Source organism: Muscardinus avellanarius (genome assembly GCF_963383645.1).
Source record: "Muscardinus avellanarius genome assembly, chromosome: 7".
NCBI lineage: Eukaryota > Metazoa > Chordata > Mammalia > Rodentia > Gliridae > Muscardinus > Muscardinus avellanarius.
This window is the reverse complement of record NC_137793.1, coordinates 23,714,603-23,737,685: the sequence shown is the minus strand read 5'-3', so window position 1 is coordinate 23,737,685 and position 23,083 is coordinate 23,714,603. Positions and strand designations below refer to the sequence as shown.

Sequence of the window (23,083 nt, the reverse complement as noted above, 5' to 3'; positions counted from 1 at the left end):
CAGCCTCAGCAACTTAGCAAGGCCGTCATCAACATAGCAAGACTCTGCTTCGAACTAAAAAATAACAAGGCCTGGGGTATAGCTCAGAGATAGAATGCCCCTGAATGTTTAGTCCCTAGTACCTCCCCCAGCCCAAATCCCATGTTTGGGCTGCAGCTGTAACCCGGGGCAGAGTACTCGCTCAGCGTGCTCAGCCTCTGGGTTCCACACCCAGCAGAGGAAAAAATAAAAACCCCATCTTTTCCATATGACGTCAACTTATTCATTTTTTAAGTTTGTTTGTATTTTTCCTTTTTTTTTCTTTTTTTCTTTTTTTTTTTGGTGGCACTGGGGGTGGAACCCAGAGGCTTTCTACCTCCGGGCTATACTCCCAGACCTATTTTTTATACTTTATTTGAAAACAGGGTCTCACTAAGTTGCTGAGAGCCTCACTAAGTAGCTGAGGCTGGCTTCGAACCCGCGCGATCCTCCTGTCTCAGCCTCCCAAGCGCGGGGATGACAAGCGTGTGCCACCACGCCCGGCTAAGTTTGTTCGTATTTTTATCTTGACTAGATTAAATTTATAAATTATTTTGGGAAGAAAGCTGAGTCATCCTATCAAAGAACCAGTGTAGCTGGGCATGGTGGCACATGTTTGTAATCCTAGCATTTGGGAGGCTGAGACAATAGGATCGAGGTTCAAGGCCAGCCTCAGCTACTACTTAGTGAGGCCCTTTGCAACTCAGTGAGACCCTGTTTCAAAATAAGAATAAAAAGTAGGGCTGGGGGTGTAGCTCAGAGGTGTGATGCCCCTTGGTTCCTCACTAAGTAGCTGAGGCTGGTTTCGAACCTGCGCGATCCTCCTGTCTCAGCCTCCCAAGCGTGGGGATTACAAGCGTGTGCCACCACGCCCCGCAGTACCCTTATTTTTTAAAAAAAGATTCCAGAAGCTGGGCATGGTGGTACAAGCCTGTAATCCCAGGATTTGGGAGGCTGAAACAGGAGGATCTCAGGTTTAAGGACAGCCTCAGCAGGTAGTGAGACGCTCATCAACCTGGTGAGACCCTGTTTCAAAATAAAAATAAAATGAGGCTGGGGGATATAGCTCAGAGGTAGGATTCCCTGGGTTCAACCCTAGTAACACACACACACACACACACACACACACACACACACCCCTCCAGAAAGCTGTCTTGCCCTTCTACCATGGCACAGCACAGCTAGAAGGCACCGTATAGGAACCAGAAAGTGAGTCCCTCAGTCCAAACCCAGAACAGTGAAAAATCTATCTCTGTTGTTTATAAGCTCCCAGCAGTCCGAAAGGACGAAGACAAGGCGATATTCGACAAAGCCCTGACTCTCTGGCTTCCTCTAAGTGCCAGCTACTTTCCACTGACCGTTTTTTTATTCTGTGCATTCGTGACTTGTCCCCATCAGACACACACTAAATTAAATTAGCTGGTGGTTTGTCTGTTTTCTGAGTTTACTTGAAGAACCAGAATTTTTGCTTATTTTATTCTGTGGTTTCTCAGTTTGCTACTTCAAGACTATTTCATCTTCACTTTCTTCTTTGTGGTTTCTTTTGTTCTCGAATTTGTGAAATTAATTAATTTTAGTTTAATTCATTGTTTGATTTTTGTTGATATAGGACTTAGGCTATGAATTTTCCTTGGATACTCTTTTGGGCTATGTACTTTACATAGCTTATAGATTCTGATATGTAGCACTTCTGTGATCTCTATAATTCCCTATATCCAAAAGTTATGAACTATGAGACTTTTAAATTTCCAAATGAGAATTAATCCAGTTATCAAACTATCACAGCTCAGCTCACATTTGCTCTTCACTGCCTGCTCTGTGAGAATGGACATGGGCCCTTGCGTTCTTTGCCAGGGGCACAATGTTCAGCTCTGACAGCAGGGGGCGCTGGCGAGACACCACAGCAGGGAGACTTCCTCGGTGCTCTCCTTTGGACTTCTGCGGTATGAGTGGCCTCTCCAGTGCCAGGTGGCTGTGATCAAAGCAGTGGCTCCAGTGCCCAGCTCCTGTGGTACAGACGGCTTCTCTAGCTCCACAGCACAGATAGGGCTGCTCCAGCACCAGGCTCCTCAAGGTCCAGGTCCTGCGGTACACCAGAGCCCACACCGTCTAGCAACCAGCAACTTTCGGGTAGCTTCCTAGCAGAGCAGCTCCAGTGAGCTATTCCTATAAACAGCAGTCCAGCACTAGATAAGGAAGAGCGCCAGCAAGTCCTGGAGAGTAGGGTTCCTGCAACTTCCACTAGTGTGGCCACACCAGGGACTTCTCTGCCATTCACTGAGCCACACTCGTGATTTCTTCAAGGAGGCCTGGCTTTCAGCCCCAGAGGGGCTCCTCTTTAGCATGCTGTCTCCGTCCAGGGTAGAGGCTGAGCTTATCATCTGCCTTCCCTCTGTTCTTTAGGGTTCCTTTTCATCTTCTCTAAAGCTATAAAGTCAAAATGAGCCGGGTGTGGTGGCGCACGCTTGTAATCCCAGTACTTGGGAGGCTGAAACAGGAGGATCACAGGTTCGCAGCCAGCCTCAGCTACTTAGTGAGGTCCTCTGCAACATAGTGAGACCTTGTTTCAAATAAAGAACAACAACAACAAAAAAAAAAAAAATAGGGCTGGGGGTGTAGCTCAAGGGTAGAATGCCCCTGAGTTCAATCCCCAGTGCTGCAGATAAATAAATAAATAAAGTCAAACTGGTACCTAATACCAAAATTAGACAAAGTCTTTTTTTAATATGGTTTTATTGGTACATTATAGTCTCACATCATAACGTAAGCCATGGTGACAGTGACATACATGCACACAGCACCTGGTGCCCCCTGCTGCCTCCCCATTTCCCACCTTCCCAATAGAGTACTGAGATTGACGTTGGTATATTCACATGTGTACACATAGTCAATGGTGGTATTTTTCATTAATGGATCTCAGTCTTCCTCCTCCTCTTCCCTAAGACCACCTCCCTGGCTCCACTGAGGTTTCTCCTCCATTGTCTGGGTTCTCTCTGGTACCCCAACAACTCCCTATCTTTTGCATATTAGAGGAGGGTCATGTAGACATATGACCCTTCACTTTCTGTGACTGGTTAATCCTGCTTAATATAACGTTCTCCAGGTTCTTCCATTTTGCTGAAAATGACAGAATTTTGTTCTTTATTGCTGAGTAGAGTTCCATTGTGTGTATTTCCCATCATTTTGTAATCCATTTATCTGTTGATGGACGTCTAGGTTGGTTCCATAATTTGGTTATTGTGAATTGTGCTGCTATGACCATGGGTATGCATAGACAAAGTCTTTTAAAGGAAAAAAAAACACAACTCTCCCTCATAAACATAGAAACAAAAATCTGGCATGAAATTTTAGCAAACTAAGTCCAATGTGATCAAGTCAGTTTTATGCAAGAAATTAAGGGTTTAATGTTTGAAGTTCAGTCAGGGTAAGTCATGATAATAACAAACCAAAAACTACACAAGCATCTCAATAGATGCAAATAAAACATTCGGCAAAATCCAAACCTATTCCTGATTTTTTTTAACCTCTAAGCAAAGTCAGGTATGGTGGCACATGCCTATAATCCCAGTTCTTGGGAGACTAAGACCGGAGTATCACAGGTTCTAGCAACTTATCTAGGCCCTCAGCAACTTAGTAAGACCCTGTTATAAAATAAAATAAAATAAAATAAAATAGGGATAGAGGTGTAGCTTGTAGGTAGAATGCCCCAGGGTTCAATCCCAAAGGCATGAAAAAAATTCTCAGCAGAAACAAATAATCAAATTTTAAGATCTATATTTATTTAATATTAAATTTAATATTTAAATATTAATTTTAAGATCTATTCAACAAATAAGTGGCCAAATAAGTATACAAAAGAAAAATAAGAAGATGAAAAGATGATCAATATCATTAGTTACTAGAGAAATGAAAAAAAGCCAATAGAATATAACCACACTGCTATTAGAATTGCTAATATCATGAACTGATCTGTACCAAGTATTGGTGAGATTGAAGAAATGAAATTTTCTACTTGTGAGAAATGGAAATAGTAAAACTAACCAGCCAGGTGAGGTGCCACATGTTTGTAATCCCAGCTAGATAGGAGGCTGAGGCAGGAGGATCACAAGTTTGAGAACTGTCTTGGTAACTTAGTGAGATCCTATCTTAAAATAAAATAAAATAAAAGCTACAAAGGTGTGATGGCACACACCTGCAATTCTGCATGTTCAAGACCAGCCTCATCAACTTAGTGAGATCCCATTTCAAAATAAAAACCGAAAAGGGCTGAGGGAGCATCTTGGAGGTAGAATTCCCCTGGGTTCAATCCCAAGTACATAAAATAAAGTAAAAGGGCTGGGATGTTCTCAGTGGTAGAGCACTTGCCAAGCATGCTTGAGGCCCTGGATTCAGTTCCTAGTAACACACACACACACACACACACACACACACACACACCCCAGTAGTGGTCATGAGCCAAGTATGGTGGTACACACCTGTGATCCTAGTACTTGGGGGGCTGAGACAGGAGGATTGCAGGCTTGAGGACAGCCTCAGCAATGTAGCAAGACTCTCACAACCTAGCGAGACCTTATTTAAAACAATAAAAAGGGTTGGAGATGTAGCTTGGGAGTAGAATGTTCCTAGGTTCAATCCCTAGTACCCCACCCCTACACACACGCACACACACACACACAGAGATAATAATAAACAAATAATAATGACCAAAATTTGATTATAAGAATAACCAAATACTTATCATATGAACTACCCATTCCATTACTAGATTACTAGGTATTTATTCAAGAGTAGGAGTAATAGTGTAGTGTTACATTTCTCTCAAAAATCATGCTGGCAGCCGGGTGTGGTGGCACCTGCTTGTAATCCCAGCATTCAGGAGGCTGAGACCAGAGGATCACGGCTCGCGGCCCGCCTCAGCTACTTAGTGAGGCCCTCTGCAACTCAGTGAGGCCCAGTTTCAAAATAAAGAATAAAAAATAGGGCAGGGGGTGTAGCTGGGAGGTTGAATGCCCCTGGGTTCCATCCCCAGACCTGCAAACAAACAAACAAACAAACAAAAAAATCATGCTGGCTTCTGACTGAGATTATATTCACTGTAGGAGGGGGCGGGAGAGAAAACGGAGAGGCCAGTTTAGGAGGGCGTTGCAGTAGCCAAGGCGTGAGATGAGGGCAGCGGCAGAGACTGAACAGAGCACAGAGCAGGACTCAGCACACTCTTTCATGGGAGAGTAAAGGGGGCTCGACAGTGGGCTAGGTGTGGAGGGGGAAGAGAATGAAAACATCACCAGTAACTCTTGGGTTATGCAGAGGGCTTAAGTAACTGGATGGGCTGTGGTACTGGTGGTGAGGATAAAAAAAAAAAAAAAGGATAAGCCAGGCGTGGTGGCACACGCTTGTATCCCAGCATTTGGGAGGCTGAGACAGAAGGATCGCTGTTCGCGGACAGCCTCAGCTACTTAGCAACTCAGTGAGGCTCTGTTTCAAAATAAAGAATAAAAATAGGGTTGGGGGTGTAGCTCGGAGGTAGAATGCCCCTGGGTTCCATCCTCAGTACTGCAAAAAAAAAAAAAAAAAAAAAGATAAAGCAACAGAGGTTGATCAGGAGGTTGGAGGACTAAACTTTGTTCTGAACAGATTCCATCTGTGGACCCAGCTCCATCAGGATATGCCTGATGTGTGAGTTTAAAATGCTGATTCCTGAGCTTAGCGTCATGGTGCATGCTTGTAATCCTAGTACTTGGTAGGCTGAGACAGGAGGATCACAAGTTTGAGGACAGCCTCAGCAATTTAGTGTGGCTCTCAGAAACCTAGTGAGATCCTGTTTTCAAATAAATAAAATGTTGATTTCTAGCTGGGCATGGCGGCACACACTTGTAATCCCAGTATATGGGAGGCTGAGACAGAAGTACTACAGGTTCACAGCAAGCTTCAACTACTTAGTGAGGCTCTTCAGAACTTACTGAGACCCCAAAATAAAGAATAAAAAATAGGACTGGGGGTGTACATTGGAGATAGAATGCTCCTAGGTTCGATACCCAGTACTGTAAATAAATAAATAAAATTTTTAAATGCCAATTCTTGTGTTCATTCCAGGCCAAATGAATCAGAATCTCTAGGGAAAATATGATTTTTACTCAATTATGTACAGGGGATAGAACCCAGGGGCACTTTACCTCTGAGCTACATGCCCAGCTCTTTTTAGTTTTTATTTATTTATTTATTTATTTATTTATTTATTTATTTATTTATTTGGTGGTACTGGGGTTCCTGGAAACCCTCCTACCTCCAGCTACACTCCCAGATCTATTTTTATATTTTTTTAATTTGGAAACAGGGTCTCTTAAGCCAGCAAGGCTGGCTTGGAACCTGTGCGATCCTCCTGTCTCCACCACCCAAGCGCGGGGATTACAAGGGTGCGCCACCACGCCCGGCTAGTATTTATTTTTAAAGAGGGTCTTGCTAAGTTACTGCATGCTGGCCTTGAGCCTTCAATCCTTGTGTCTCAGGCTCCTAAGTACTGGGATTATAGGTATGCACTTTGTCACCCCATTGAAAAATGTGGCCTTTAACAAGCTTCCTGGGTAACTGAAATCCACCCTGGAGTCCGACAGTGTCATGGTATAGCTGCAGAATGTCCCCAGAAGAGTTCATGTGGGAATTTCAGAGTTGATAAAATTAAGTCACAAGGCTTGTCATCTCATCAGTGAATAGATCCATTTTAATGGATTGACTGTGTAGCAACCTAGGCAGGTGGGATATGGAGAAGGTAGGTCCCTGGGGTGTGGTTTTAGGAACGATGCCTATGGGTGTGTGTGTGTGTGTGTGTGTGTGTGTGTGTGTGTTACTGGGGATTGAGCCCGAGGACATTCTACCTTTGAGCTACATCCCCAGCCCTTATTTTTTAACAGTGTCACTAGGTGTGGCGGCTCATGCTTGAAATCTCAGCATTTGGGAGGCAGAGACAGGAGGATCATAGGTCCGTGGCCAGCCTCAGCTACTTAGGAGGCTCTCTGCAACTTAGTGAGACCCTGTTTCAAAATAAGAATAAAAAATAGGACTGGGGATGTAGCTTATAGGTAGAATGCCTTGACTTCTGCAAAAAAACAACCAAACAAACAAACAAACAAACAAGGTCTCTCTAAGTTTCAGAAAGCCTTACTAAGTTGCTGAAGCTAGCCATGAACCTGCGACCCTCTTGTCTCAGCCTCCCAACTACTGGCATTACACGCATGCTCTGTTGTCGGGATTCCAGCCCGACAGCTGACGGGGCTTGACGAGATGATGAGTACCGATGACTCGAACACAAACCCACGAGCCGGGAGTCAAGTCAAGCGAGATCTCATTTATTTCTCTCCAAGCCATCCTATATATAGTACAAAGCCACGAGGGGAATTTCCATGAGAAATAGCCTAGCCTATCCAGGATAAAGATCACTAGCATGTAGTTTACAGCCAATCCCAGGCCACTACATGAGCCATTCATGTGTGCAGGAAGCTCCTTTAAAGGTAGAAAGGGAAAAACCGCTCAGTCTCCCCACCCATAATGAATGGGGAAACCACACCTTCCTAGCTTCCTCCAGGCGCCATCTTTGCCCCTTTATGCTGAATCACTTTACTTAAAGTTTTGCCTTAGGCCGTAGGCCGCTCAGGCCGAATCTCCTTAGGCGCTGTATGGACACACCCCATCACTCTGTGATTGTGTCTTTGAATTCTCATGCTTCTTTTGCTTCCAACCTCTATGACGTGAGAGCAGAGCTGTTGCATTCTCTCTCTCTGTGGGCCCTGAGCTCTGCTGATACCAGCCTGCTGTGGACTGAGCCCCTGAAATCTCCAGAACTGTGAGCAAATAATCTTCCTTCCCCTGAGTTTTGTGGTCATGCTTATTGGGTCAGAGCGGTGAGGATACTGACTAAGATAGTTAATGGACCGCCCTCATTCTTACTTCCCTTTTTTCCTTCTTCCCATTTCTTCTCCTTTTCCCTCCTTGCCAATTCTGGGAGAATTCACTTAGTAAGGAAGGCACTGGGGATATAACTATTATAAACATATCACATGCCGGGCATGGTGGCGCATGCTTGTAATCCCCACTCTTGGGAGGCGGAGACAGGAGGATCGCGTAGGTTCGAAGCCAGCCGCACTGGCTTACGAGACCCTGTTTCCAAATAAAAAGATATATAAAAAAAAAAATAGGTCTGGGAGTGTAGCCCGGAGGTAGAAGGGCTTCCAGGAACCCCAGTACCACCAAAACAAAAAAACAAACAAACAAAAAAAATCACAAACATAGATACACAAAGCGAAAACTAGCTTGGCATGGTGGCTCACGCTTGTAATCCCAATATTTGGGAGGCTGAGACAGGAGGGTCACAGGTTTAAGACCAGTCTCAGCAACTTAGTGAGAATTTCAGCAACCTGCATTCATTCCCAGTACCAAAATAAACAAGCAAGCAAACCCAAAAAAACTCACAAAAAACAAAGCAAAAACTATTAGAACTAAGAAATGAATTTAGCATAGTTAGAGGATACATGATAAATATAAAAAATCAACACTGAACAATCTGAGAAGGAAGACAGCAAATCCATTTATAATTGCATGAAAAAGAATAAAATTTATGAATAAATTTAACAAAAGAACCGTGAGACTTGCACAGTGAGAACTATAAAATATTGAAAGAAAGTTGAAACATAAGTCTGTGAAAAAAAAAAAATCCATGTTCCTAAATTGAAAGTCTTGATATTATTAAGGAGTAATTCTCACCAAACTGATGTACAAATTCAGCACATTTCTCATCAAAATCCCAGTGGCTCTTTTTGCAGAAATGGACAAGCTGATCCTAAAATTCACACAGAAATGTGAGAGGCCAGAATAACCAAAACAATCTTGAAAGAGAACAAGCTGGGCGTGGTGACCCACACCTGAGGCAGGAGGGTCAACTGAGCCCAGGAGCTGGAGGCCAGCCTGAGTAACAACAACATCTCCAAAAGAACAAAGCTGTAGAAGCCGCATTGCCCAACTTCAAAACTTACTGCAAAACTACAGTAATCAGGATTGGATGGTTGCACAATCAAGACATAAAGATCAATGAGATAAGATTGAGTCCCAACATAAACTAACATTTATGGTCAACTGATTTTCAACAAGAGTGCCAAGACAATTTAACGGGGCATGAACAGTCTTTTCAACAAAGGATACTGGGACACTGAAAATACACAAGCAAAAGAATGAAGTTGAGCCGGGTGTGGTGGTGCATGCCTGTAATTCCAGTACTCAGGAGGGTAAGAGAGATAGGAGAAGGATAGCAGGTGGGAGGGTAAGAGAGATAGGAGGATCGCAGGTTTGAGGCCAGCCTCAGGGACGTCGTGAGACTCTCCGGTAACCTAGCAAGATCCTGTTTCCAAAATAAAAAATAAAAAGGGCTAGGGATGTAGCTCAGAATTACAATGTCCCTGGGGTCAATTCCCAGTAACGCACACATACAGTTGTCTCCTATCTTATACCTTATTAAAAAATTAAGTCCTTTTTTTTGTTATGTGGATTTTACTACAATTAAAAAACTGAAAAATTAGCTCAGAGTAGACAGACCTAAATGTACGAGGCAAAACTATAAAGTTCAGAAGAAAACATTATATAAATCTTCATAACCAGAGAATGAATATATATATATATATACATATATATACATATATATATATATGTATATATATGTATATATATATATATTATATAATTTCCCCTGTTTTTGGTACTAGGAATTGAACTCTACTTCTGAGCTACACCCCTAGCCCTATTTATTGTTTTTGTTTTGAAACAGGGTCTCATTAGGTTGGTAAGGTTCTCCCTAAGTTGCTGAGGCTGCCCTTGAACCTGTGATTCTCCTGTCTCAGCCTCCCAAGTACTGGGATTATAGGCATGTTCCACCGCACCTGGATGAACTCTATTTTATTTTATTTATTTATTTATTTTTAGATATGAGCCTCCAAACCCAAGCAGCCAAAAGAAAGGTAAAATAAACTTCATTAAAATGAAAAACTCTCATTTTTCAAAAGATGTTATCAAGATAATTACAAGACAACTTAGAGTGGGAGAAAATATTAACAAATCATATGAGGCTGAGACAGGAGAGTTGCAGGTTTGAGGATAGCCTCAGAAAGTAGTGAAACTCTCATCAACCTAGTGAGACCCTGTTTTAAAATAAAAATAAAGCTGGGTGTGGTGGCCCACACTTGTAATCCCAGCATTCAGGAGGCTGAGACAGAGGATCGCAGTTCGCAGACAGCCTCAGCTACTTAGTGAGGCCCTCTGCAATTCAGTGAGAGTCGGTTTCAAGGTCGAATGCTCCTGGATTCTATCCCCAGACCCATAAATAAATAAATATAAATAAAAATAAAATAGGGCTGGAGTGTAGTTCGGAGTTAGAATAGTTAGAATGCTCCAGGATTCAATCCCCAGAACCACACACACATAAAAAGAACCCTTATAATACAATAAAAATACAAATAATTCAATTTTTTAAAAAATGAGTAAGGAGCCAGGCTTGGTGATACACATCTATAATCCTAGCTACTCTGAAGGCTGAGATAGGAAGATTGAAAGTTTGAGTCAGGCCTCAACAATTTAGTAAAACCCTGTTTCAGAATAAAAAATAAAGAAGGCTAGAGATGTAGATCAGTGGTAGAGTGTTCCTGGGTTCGCTCTCTATTACTAAAATAGAGGGGAGTGGGATAAGTTATCTGAGTAAACATTTTTCTAAAAGCAGATATATGAATGGCTTATAAGTACATGAAAAGATATTCAACATTATTAGCCAGTAGGGAAATGTAAGTCAAAACCATCATGAGATACCCCAAATATATACCAAGATGTCTGTCATAAGAGATGGACGATAAAATGTGTTAGTAAGAAAACAGAGGAAATGGAACCCTCATGTATTGCTGGTGACGTAAATCAGTACAGCCACTTTGGAAAACAATTTGCCAATTCCTTAGAAAGTTAAACATGGAGTTACCATAGATCAAGCACTCTTCTCCCTCCTCCTCCTCCTCCTCTTCCTCCTCCTCCTCCTCCTCCTCCTCCTCCTCCTTCTTCTTCTTCTTCTTCTTCTTCTTCTGTTTTTTTGTGGTACTGGAGTGGAACGCAGGGGCTTTCTACCTCCTGGCTATACTCCCAGACCTATTTTTTAATACTTTTTGGAAACAGGATCTCACTAAGTTGCTGAAAGCCTCACTAAGTAACTGAGGCTGTCCGTGAACCGTGATCCTCCTGTCTCAGCCTCCCAAGCGCTGGGATTACAAGCGTGCACCACCACGGCCGGCTTGCAATACTACTTCTAACTATACACTCAAAACAACTGAAAACATATGTCCACACACACAAAAAAACCCTATAAACAAATGTTCATAGCAGGTTTATTTATAATAGAATTAAAACCAGAAACAACCTAAGTGCCATCAACTGATGAAAGGATAAGTGAATTTGATAGAATTTGTACAATACAATACTATCCAGCCTTAAAAAGGAATGAAGCACTGTTACATGCTACTCCATGAACCCTGAAAACGTTATACTTCGTGAAAGAAGCTAGTCACAAAAGATCACCTATTATATGATGCCATTTATATGAAATGTCCAGAAAAGACAAATCTAAGAAGACAAGAAGTAGATTTTCAGTTAGCCAAGGGCTGGGGTGGGGAGTTGAAAGAAAATGCAAAACGACTGTTGATAGATATGGGTTTTTTTTTGGGGGGGTGATAAAATATTTTAAAATTGATGAAATACTAAAGAACCACTAAGTTGCATGATTTAAATTGCTGAAATATATGGCATATGAGTTATATTTCCATAAAAATATTGTTTTAAACATTTAGCCAGGTGTGGGGATATTGACCTGTAAACCCAGATTCTTGGGAGGCTGAAGCAGGAGGATCTCCAGTTCAAGGTCACCCTAGGCAATTTAGCAAGATTCGATCTCAAAAATAAATAAATAAATAAAAAGGGCTTGAGGTATAGTTGAATGCCCCTGGGTTCGATCCCCAATATGACCAAAAAAAATAAAAAATAAAAAAAAAGAGTCCCTCAAAGCTTGGAGCATTATTATTGGCTCAATTTTACATGAGGGACACAGCTCTCCATGGAAATTTAAGGTCATAAAGCTAGTACAAGATGGTGGCTAGATTCCAACTCAGGAATAGCAGAGCTGGGGCCCTTACTCCTCCATAACTCTGTTCCTGGGAACATGTGTCTCTAAGATATCTTCTAAGAAAGATCAAGGCAGGGTGGAGAAAAACCATTGCTGAGAATCTTTCCAGGAGATTGCTCTCTTTTGCTGGTGCCAACTCCTCATGGCTCAGCAGAGAGCCCTCATCATCTGGGTGCCTACCATCTGCTTAATAGGCACCATAAAAGTCTTGGTTTCTGCAATTTCTAGAGTGAAATTCAGGACAAAGCAATCTCTTTGCAAATATTCTGCATGCAGCTTCTCTCTCAGGGAAGAGACGGAGTGATATGTGTCTGCCAGTGTGAATGTTCAGCTGAGAATGATCACGATGGAGGTTTTGTGACACACAGCCCCCCAGCTCAAGCAACCTCTGGAAAATCGATTGTAGGTAAGTTCTTTTTTTTTTTTTATGTTCAGGACCACCACTAAGGGCAATGCTAACTCTTCAGTGTAAAGTCTAAAATACAGCAGAGTTCTATTTCTCACAAGATGTTTCTGTGCTTTCATTTAAGTCCAGGGTTTTGTTTGTTTAACCTTCATTTTTGTCTGATAGTCAAGCGAACACCGGGACCTAAATCTCTGCAATTTTGGACTGGGATGTGGAACAATCCTGAGTCAAAGGGTATGAGCATTTTTAAGGCTCTTGATCCACACTGCCAAATTGCTTTGCAAAAAGATTTAACCAATTTACACTCCCACCAGCAGTGTACGAGAATATATTGAAATGCAAATCCCAAGCTGTAGAGCATCTCTTTCTTAGGTATTTCACTTAAAAAAATTTTTTTTCTTTTTAAAAATCCTAAGCAAAAGCTGACCCAGGATGTTAAAAAAAGAACGTATGGTATAAAAGTGGAGCAGATAGTTAAAACAGCTCTTGGGCAGAAATAAGCTTCTGAAAGGCCTAAGCAGGATGATTTAAAAAAAAAAAAAAAGTCAAGGCATCAGAGCACGAACGCAGTCCTAAAAGGACCATTAACAATTTGATTTTAGATCGGGATGGCGGCCGCCAAGAATGGTGGGCGTGGTCAACCTACCAAATTCTAGTTTAGGAAAAGCAGGGTAGTCCCCTTCCTTATATTTCACTTTGTTCTAAAGACGATGTAAGGCATTTAAAGGCAGGATCTTGAGGAGCAAGGTCCTGGGAAAATGAAACAAATCTCGGTCCCCTGAACTCTGGCCAGCACTTCTCTCTCCCTCCGCGGGACGCCTCGCCCGTGTAATCTGACTCCAGCCACCAACCACAAAGACCGCGGGCACCTCTGATAAATGGGGCACAGTGATTTTAGGGGGCGTGGGGACGGGGCAAGCAAGGGGAAGCCCAGGCTCGGGTACCACCCCACTGAGCTCTGCACACATGCAAGAGGTGCCGGGACCTCCACCTTCATCCAAGACGCCCTCTCCCCAGTTATCGGGGGCCCCGCGCCGCCTGCGGGTCTACCCTACTACTTCTCAGCGCCCCTTCCGATCAGCTTTCGCCAGAAGGAGCAGACGGCCCGGGAGGAGCCAGCACCCGGACTCGGCCCCTTCCCACTTCTCCTTCCCCACTTGGGTCCCCTCCCCGCTCCCGCCCGCCCTCTCCTTTCTTCTCGCGTGCCCCCTCCGCGGACCCCGCGGTCCGCGCCTCGCCCCGCCTCGCGCCGCCACGCAGCCAATCGCAGCGCGGCCCCGCGGCCCCGCCCCCGGGGTTCCGGGCGGGCCGGGCGGAGCGCGGCGGCGCGGGGCGCTGTGCGGGCGGCGGCGGCGGCGGCGCGGGGCGCTGTGCGGGCGGCGGGCGGCTCGGGCGCGGCGGGGCGCCCGGCATGGGCCTTCCGGGGCCCGGCGCGGCCGAGGCGGCGGCGAGGGCGGCGTGCGGGCCCGGCCCGGCGCGCTGGCGGCCCGGGGGCTGAGGCGGCCGCGGGCGCGGAGGAAGGGGCCGAGCCTGGGCGGTGGGTGGGGCGCCGGGGGCGGCGCTGCCGCGGCGGGCGGGCGGGCGGGCGAGCGCCTGTCCGAGCTCGGCGCCGGCGGAGGCGGAGGCGGCGGCGGCCCGGACGAGCGCCCGGAGGCGGCGGACGCGGCCGGGGCCCCATGGGCGGGTGTGTGGGCGCCCAGCACGACTCCTCGGGCAGCCTCAACGAGAACTCGGAGGGCACCGGAGGTAGGTGTCGCCAGGGGGCAGCCTCGGCCCCCCATTGTTCCCGGCAGGGCCCGGCCACCTGTCCCGACCCCGCGGCCCGCGCCCCTTTGTCATCCCCGACCCCGCGTACTCCCGCGCCCGGCTTCCGGCCGCCCGGGCCTCGCGGACGCGCTGCCGCGGCCCCGGGGAGCTCGGACCCGAGCCCGGCCGGCCACCCGCTCGCGCTCCGGCCCGCGCGGGTCTGGAGGGGCAGGATGGCGGCGCGGGGTCGCCGCAGGCGAACTGGCGCGGGGCGCGGGGAGGGAGCCTGTGCGCTCCCCTCGACGGGCCCCGCCACCTCTCTCCGCACCCTTCCTCGTTCCGCAGAGTTGGCCGGGCTCAGCTTTCTTGAGTTTCAGATGACAGCTGCCCTGGTTGGTTCCAATTTGGCCATTTAAACCTGCGAGTTTCTGGAGCCGGGCTGGGGAAGTCTCAAGTGGCCGCAGGCATCGTATTGAGGGGAGAGGAAACGGTCCGCCCGAGTTAACGTGGCTTTTTGCTGCTGCTGTTGGGGGGTGTTGGGCCAGTGTGCTCTCGGGGTGGACTACTCAAATTTTGATCCGCCTTCAGGAAAAGGAAAATATGTAGGATTCAAGTACAAATGCATAAAAGTCTGACTTACCCCAGCGTAGGATCAGTACTTTAGTGTTCTAACACGGAACGCACTTCTACTTTAGAGTAAATAGCAGTGTGATGAGAGGTATTTTAATGTGTTCATTAGTAGTTGTAGTGAGGTAATGAAATCAATTCTACCTTAGATGGCCTCAGAAGTGCTGAGTCTATTAGAGGTTAGAATGTTTTAGCTGAGAGACAGCTTCTAGGAATAGGAAAGATGACAGATCTGGATTCGGACCTCGGTTAGGTGTTTTCAAGTGTGGTGCATATTTTTAAGTTCCTGAACTGAATTGTTTGGGAATAAGAAGGTTTACAACTTTTTCTTAACATGCTAACATATCGACCAGTTAGTTGCTTTGCTGCTTAAGCTTTATGGACCATATGCACTTAACTCTTGTTTTGGCAGCCCTGGGGGTGGAGCCTAGGGACAGTCTACCTCCAAGTTAAACCCCCAGCCCTGTGTTTTCTTTACTTTTGAAACAGGGTCACACTAAGTCGCAGAGAGCCTAAGTAGCTGAGGCAGGCTGCAAACCTGCGATCCTCCTGCCACTGCCTCCCAAATCCTGGGATTACGACCTTGCACCACCGCCCTGGGTTTGCACTTAATTTTGTCTGATGGAGTTCCTGGATTACATGTTTAGCCATGCTACCTCCTTAAAATCTCTGCAGATCCTGTATGATTAAATCCAGGACAATTTGAGAGTTGTGTAAAGGTTATCTTGAAAAAGTAGTCCTTGAAAATGCTACTTTATAGTGCACTTCATGTCTTAGCATAATTACTTGGTGTTACATTAATGGGATGTGCAGTGACAGCAAAGGAAGATTAAAAGGGTGTGGCTTAAAACAGCCTTGAGTTAAAGTCACATTGGCGTCAAAATGATTCTTCCTTTAAATGAGATAATCAGCCGGGTGTGGTGGCGCATGCTTGTAAACCCTGCGCTTGCTGAGACGGGAGAATCATGCAGGTTCGAAGCCAGCCTCAGCTGGCTTAAGAGACCCTGTTTCCAAATAAAATATAAAATAGGTCTGGGAGTGTAGCCCGGAGGTAGAAGGCCCCTGGGTTCCATCCCCAGTACCACCAAAAAATAAGTTAATCATTTATGTTACCGAAGAGTGTTGGTACTTGTTAATGTTTTGTTTTAACTAAAAAATGTTCACACTCATGTTAAGATTATAATAAATATTTTCCTCAGTAAAAATAAATATTTTTGGTAACTAGAACCAAATTATCTAGGCCTTTTGGTTAGAATGTTCATGTAAAAGCATGAAATCCTAGCTTTGGTTAATTTATTACCCGTGATATCCAGTTAGATAGCTGTAGTATCAGTTTCTTTGAGGAATAAATTTTCTGGACCGTGAATTGTGCTATATCTTTCCAAAGAAGTTTAGGAAAAGAACTAGCCACCAAACTTTCTTCTGGAGAGGGCATGGTCTTAATGTAACTGGGATGGGAGATGGGTCTGGGGGTAAAAGAAATTTGTGGTTTAATAAAACTAACTCAGGTGTATATTTTAAGTTAATATGTTAAAGAGTTCTTGTTTTGTGGTACTGGGTATGGAATCCAGGGGCATTCTACCTATGAGCTACACCCTCAGCCCTATTTTTTTATTCTTTATCTTGAATCAGGGTCTCACTGAGTTACAGAGGGCTCCACTAAGTAGCTGAGGTTGTCCACAAACCGCATTCTTCTTGTCTTAGCCTCCCAAATGCTGGAATTACAAGCTGTGTGCCACCATGCCTGGCATGTTCTTGTTTTTTAAGTATGTTTTTGGTTGGGAAGGGAAAGAAAGACCTTTTCCCAAGGGTATAGGCACAGGACCTTACTTTTTTTTTTCTTTTTTTCTTTTTTTTTTTTTGCGGTACTAGGGATTGAACCCAGGGGCTTTCTACTTCTGATTACATTCCAGCCTTATTTATTTATTTTTTATTCTTTACTTTGAAACAAGGTCTCACTAAGTTGTAGATGGCCTAAGTAGCTGAGGCTGGCTGTGAACCTGTGATCCTCCCTCCCAAGTACTGGATTACAAGTGTACATAACCACACTCTGCAGACCTTAACTTTTTAAACACGGTGGTTGGAAGCTTAAGCTGGATGTATTGAGTTATGTAAATTCTTATGATCAACATAGAGCATAATAATCTTCAGTTGCTTTTCATAAAATGTTTAACTGCATTCACAGTGTGTATAAACACCATTTTGGAATGTGTTCAACCTTTTCAGATATCAGCCAGCCTTACTAAAATATTTAAAGTGTTCTTTTTAAGCTGGGCGTGGTGATGCTCTTGTAATTGCAGTACTTGGGAGATTGAGACAGGAGGGTCACAGGTTTACAGCCAACCTCAGCAATGAGGCCTTCCTCAGCTTGGTGAAACCCCGTTTCAGAAAAAAGTAAGATGGATTGGAGGTGCTTCCTTTTTCTTTTGTATCCACGCCTCTCTTACTCTTTTATATGCAAACAATTTTTTTTTTTTTCAGGACTGGGGATGGAACCCAGGGACATTTGACCTCCGAGTTACATCCCCTGCCCTATTTTTATTCTTTATTTTAAAACAGGATCTCACTGAGTTGCAAAGGGCCTCACTAAGTAGCTGAGGCTGTCTGTGACGCGATCCTCAGGTCTCAGCCTACTGAATGCTGGGATTACAAGCATGTGCCACCACACTCAGCTATGTGCAAATAACTGTATGTTTCTTTTTTAGGTGGATTACTTTTCTGAGGGAATTTTGGAAATTTTTACAAGAGAATCAGAATGTGGAAATAGTTTAATTCACATTTTCAGAGTTGTGTTATCTATTGTTTTGGAATCATAGTAATGTCTTCCTCTGACATACCTTTCCTAGAATTCAGATTTGGGTTTTAGGTACATTACCTAACTTAATTAATAAAGCTATATTATAGAAGTTATGGAAGATTATTTAACAGCTTTCTCCAAGCTTTCGTGCTCCTAGAACTTCCCATTGTTTTGACGTTTTTAGACAGCATATTCTGTATGGTTCTCTGCTTTATTATGACAGCATTGTCATGCTGCGGTTGGTATTTAGGATGTAGACAAGACTTTAACCATTTAAAATCAAATCCCCCCATTTGATTTTTTTAAAGCACGAAATATGTAGAGGGGTGAACCCAATAATATAAGCTTATTTTCTTGGTTCACCTCTATAGTGAAAGTGATGTACAAAGAGAGTTCTCATTTTGTTGGCTTATATCCCTGCATTCAGTGAACTGACCCTGATGGTCACAAGTTTTTGTGTTTAAGGAAGATAACTCAGTGCTAGATATTCATTGCTTTAGTCTTTATTTCAGAATATGTTGGGAACATCTTGAAGTTTTTTTAGATATCCTTTTATAGCAACTTTACAGACACCTACTCAGTGAGTAACAGTGGCTTTCAAATAATAACACCTAAACCTGGTGTGGTGGCGCACACTTGTAATCCTAGTACTTGGAAGGCATGGCCAACCTCAGCTACTTAGTGAGGCCCTCTACAACTTAGACCCTGTTTTAAAATAAAGAACAAAAAATAGGTCTGGAGGTATAGCTCAGACGTAGAATGCCCCTGGGCTCCATCCCCAGAACCTCTAAAAAATTATTATTTTTTAATAATAAAAAAAAATAATAAATAAATTTTTAATAAATAAAAAATAATAACACCTACCACTTATTTGGTATTTATTATATAATAAGTCCTGTACTAAGGGAATTAAGCTCTCATTGAGTCCTCGGTAAGTCTGTGAGGTGAATGTTACCTGTTTTATAGTGAAGAGATTGAAGTTCTGAGAAATAAGTTGTTCAGCATCACATAGCTTATACACGGCAATCAGAACATAAACCCAGAAGCCGGATGTGGTGGCACACGCTTGTAATCTTAGTACCTGGGAAGCTGAGACAGGAGGATTGCAGGTTCATGGCTAGCTCAGCTACTTAGTGAGGCACTTTGCAACTTAGACCCTGTTTCAAAAATAAAAAATAAAATATAAGGTTGGTGATGTAGGTCAGAGGTAGAATGCCCCTGGGTCCAATCCCCAGTACCCCCCAAAGTAAAATAAATACATAAACCCAGAGCTATAATAAGGAGTGCTAGTTCCTTTCTTTCCTTTTTTTTCCTTGTTTCATATTTTTTAATTGTGACACAACATCATACAAAATTAGCCATTTTAACCTTTTTATGTTTTTGGTACTGGGGATGGAACCCAGGGGCATTCTACCTCTGAGCTACACCTCCAGTCCTATTTTTTTATTCTTTATTTTGAAACAGGGTCTCACTAAGTAGCTGAGGCTGTCCACGAGCCGCAGTCCTCCTGTCTCAGCCTTCCAAATGCTGGGATTACAAGCGTGCACCACGACACCTGGCTTGCAGCTATGAATTTTGATGTACAAGTTTTTTAGTTAACTTTTAGTTCTATTGCCTATATACCTAGGAGTGAAAATTGTGGGGTTAAATGGTAGGAACTGCCAAAGTTTTTCACAGTGGCTCTACCATTTTATATTCCCTCTCGCAATATGACTGACTGTTTATTTTCCCCACATCCACCAACATTAGTTTTCATTTATTTATTAGGATTATAAGCATGCGCCAACCACACCTGGCTTGCATTTGCCTGATAAGTACCAATGTTAAGCACCTTTTCATGTGCTTGGTAGCTATTTATATATCTTTGAAAAAATATTCAAATCCTTTAGCATGTATGCGTGGTGTGTGTGTGTGTGTGTGTGTGTGTGTGTGTGTGTGTGTGTTAGGGATTAAATCTAGGGATGTTTTACCTCTGGACCATTACCCTGATCCTTTTTTTTTTTTTTTTTCGTGGTACAGGGGATTGGACCCAGGGGCATTCTACCTCTGACCTACACCACCAGCCCTATTTATTTTAGTGTTTTGTTTTGTTTGTGGTACTGGGATGGAACCCAGGGATAGTCTATCTCCATGCTACACCTTGGCCCTATTTTTTTATTCTTTATTTTGAAACAAGGTCTCACTGAATTGCAAAGGACCTCACTAAGTAGCTGAGGCTACCTATGAACTAGGATTCTCCTGTCTCAGCCTCCCAAATGCTGGGGTTATAAGTGTACACCACCATGCCTGGTTTATTTTAGTTTGAAACAGTCTTGCTAAATTGCTGAGGGCCTTGCTAAATTGTGATTGGCCTTGAACCATTTCTTTCTCCTGTTTTTTTTTCTTCAGTATGTCACAGTCTTTTTCTAGTGTGCATTATACTTTATATGGAACAAGTAAAACAATGTATAAACAGACAATACCATAGCACAACTGTGTAAGTGCTGGGAATAAATGAAGACAAAGTGCTCAGCAGAATAGGGTTGGCCACAGAATCTGTTTGTTTATTTACTGGGGAGGTTGAACCTAGGAGCATTCTACCTCTGAGCTATACCCCAGCCTTATATGTGTGTGTGTGTGTGTGTGTGTGTGTGTGTGTGTGTATGTGTGTGAGTGTATATATATATACACATATATATTCATTTACTTTTTTTGGGGGAGGGCAGGTCTGGGGTCGGAACCCAGGGGCATTCAACCTCTGAGCTACACCCCCTGCCCTGTTTTTTATTCTTTATTTTGAAACAGGGTCTTGAGTTTCAGAGGCCCTCACTAAGAAGCTGAGGCTGTCCCTGAACCGTGATCCTCCGGTCTCAGCCTCCCGAATGTTGGGATTACAAGTCTATGCCACCATGCCCAGCAGCTTATTTAGTTTTTATTTAGAAACAGTCTGAGTTGCAGAGGATCTCACCAAGTTGCTGAGGCTGACCTTGAACCTGCAATTCTGTCTCAGCCTCATGTGTTGGGATTATAGGTGTGCACCACTGTGCCTGCCTGAGGATCCTCTTGTCTCAGCCTCTCAGATTCTGGGATTAAAAGTGTGTGCCACCATGCCTGGCTGTGGCTGAGGTCATTTTTATAATTTCAGAAAATAATTTGGTTTAGTAACTTTATTCCGTTTGTCATATTTGCAGAAATTCTAGGCATGGTTTGCTACTTACATCCTAAAACAAGGTAGAGCCCTTACATCCTAAAACACAGCTGGTGAGCTCTGGGACTTTTAAGAGGGGAGTATTATATATTTCCCACTTTGGAAAGAGATGTATACTGTAGAAATTAATTGATGTAAAGCCAGAAGTGGCTCATTTTACTAGGAGTGGAGTTGTGAAGAAGACCAGACCAAAGGGCAAATGGGCAGTGCAAAGGTGCAGGTGAGAAAAACAGTAGTGTTCTGGGTGGGCAGGTCTAGCAGGAATGGGAACTGAATATATGTCGTGGAAGCTACAGTTGGAAAGTATTGTCTATGGAGGAAGCTGAATCTTGGAAAAGAGATTTGTCACTAGAGCGCATATTAAAGACACAAGAATCATTGTGACTGCTGCCTAATCACCTTTCTTTTGGCCAGTCCCCTCTATTTTCAGGTTTTTTTTTTTTTTTTTTTTTGGTGGTACTGGGAGTGGAACCCAGAGGCTTTCTACTTCCGGGCTATACTCCCAGACCTATTTTTATATTTTATTTGGAAACAGGGTCTCACTGAGTTGCTGAGAGCCTCACTAAGTAGCTGAGGCTGGCTTTGAACCTGTGCGATCCTCCTGTCTCAGCCTCCCAAGCGCGGGGATTACAAGCATGCGCCACCACGCCCGACTTTTTTTTTTTTTTTTTTTTTTTTTATCTTTATCAAAGGGCTGGAGTAGATTTTGGTTTTGTTTGTGGTACTGGGAGTGGAGCCCAGGGGTATTCTACTTCAGCTACACCCCAAGCCCTATTTTTTTTTTTTTATTATTCTTTATTTTGAAACAGGATTTCACTAAGTTGCAAAGGGCTTCACTAAGTAGTTGAGGCTGTCCTCGAACCTTGATCCTCCTTTCTTAGCCTCCCAAATACTGATATTAAAAGCATCCACCAGCCGGGCGTGGTGGCTCACGCTTGTAATCCCCGAGCTTGGGAGGCAGAGACAGGAGGATCGCGCTGGTTCGGAGCCAGCCTCTCTGGTTTAAGAGACCCTGTTTCCACATAAAGTTAAAAACTAGGTCTGGGAGTGTAGCCCGTGGGAGTATAGCCCGGAGGTAGAAGGGCTTCCAGGAATCCCAGTACCACCAAAAAATAAATAAATAAATAAAAGCATCCACCACCCAGCACCCCTGGCGAGTAGATGTTTTTAAATTCTTGCTATGGATAGAAAGGCTGTTTTCCATCTTTAATTCTAACTTATTTAGGAGTCGGTTATTAATATATATGTGCTATTGGCAAAAGCTTTGATCTATTAGACATGATAGGAAATTTCATTTCTCTAATTCCTCATAACCCTAATCTATGACATCTCTCTCGGATAAATTTTAGTGGGTACATTTTATATTTAAATCTGATTTTCTTATTGTGAATGCAAAACTTTCCCAGCACCTTGCTAGATGAATCTAAAAATGAAAATGATTATTAAATGTTAATCAGTAGTACTAACAAACTTTTGCTTTTAAATTAACAAGTTATATCTCTTGTGGCTTTTGAGCAAAACACATTCCTGTTACAAGAACGCATTAGGTTGGCTTAGGTGAAGCAACAATGATCAGATTAATTGGACATGATCAATTGGCTGATTTAGTGATTCTCTCGTTTTTTCTTACTGCAGACCACCTGCTGGGTGTCTCCCCATTTGGTGGACCACTGCATCTGATTCTCCCGCTGCCCTCACCCGCCCTCCCAGCTCTCTGCTTATCAGGCAGTACTAGGTTACAGCAAGCTCCTCATGATCCAGTGCTAGTCCAGGGGCATGGGTTGAGACTTGAGTGCATGTGTACTTAAAGATGCACGTGTGTTGGCCAAGAAAACCAGCTTGCATTCTTCTTGCATCAGCTATTTTGGCAGTCAGCAAGAATCAAGTTTTTAAAAAAATATATCTATATATTGAGCTGAGAGGTTAAATTTTGCTGAGTATGCTTTGGGTGTTGTGATGCTGTAGTTTTGCTGTTTACAATAAAACATTTAGATATTTCCATTATAGCTTTATTTTTCAGAAACAGTTTCTGTTGAAGTTAGGCATCTAAGAAAAACAAAATATTTACCTGTGAAAGTAATATTAAATGAGTTGTTTTTTTTTTTTTTT

The 23,083-nt window shown here is 43.5% G+C and overlaps 1 protein-coding gene across 2 annotated transcripts in view; it reads left to right on the top strand.

Annotated features, from left to right (window-relative positions):
- Positions 1–14,293: 14,293 nt before the first annotated feature.
- The window catches only part of UBTD2 (ubiquitin domain containing 2), a gene marked incomplete at both ends in the record, with an annotated part of 70,277 nt that continues 61,487 nt past the window's right edge, over positions 14,294–23,083 (top strand). For both annotated transcript variants that reach the window (XM_080698304.1, XM_080698303.1), the window contains one exon: positions 14,294–14,363. In XM_080698304.1, the coding sequence (XP_080554430.1) occupies positions 14,294–14,363 (70 nt within the window). The remainder of the gene's footprint in view (positions 14,364–23,083) is intronic.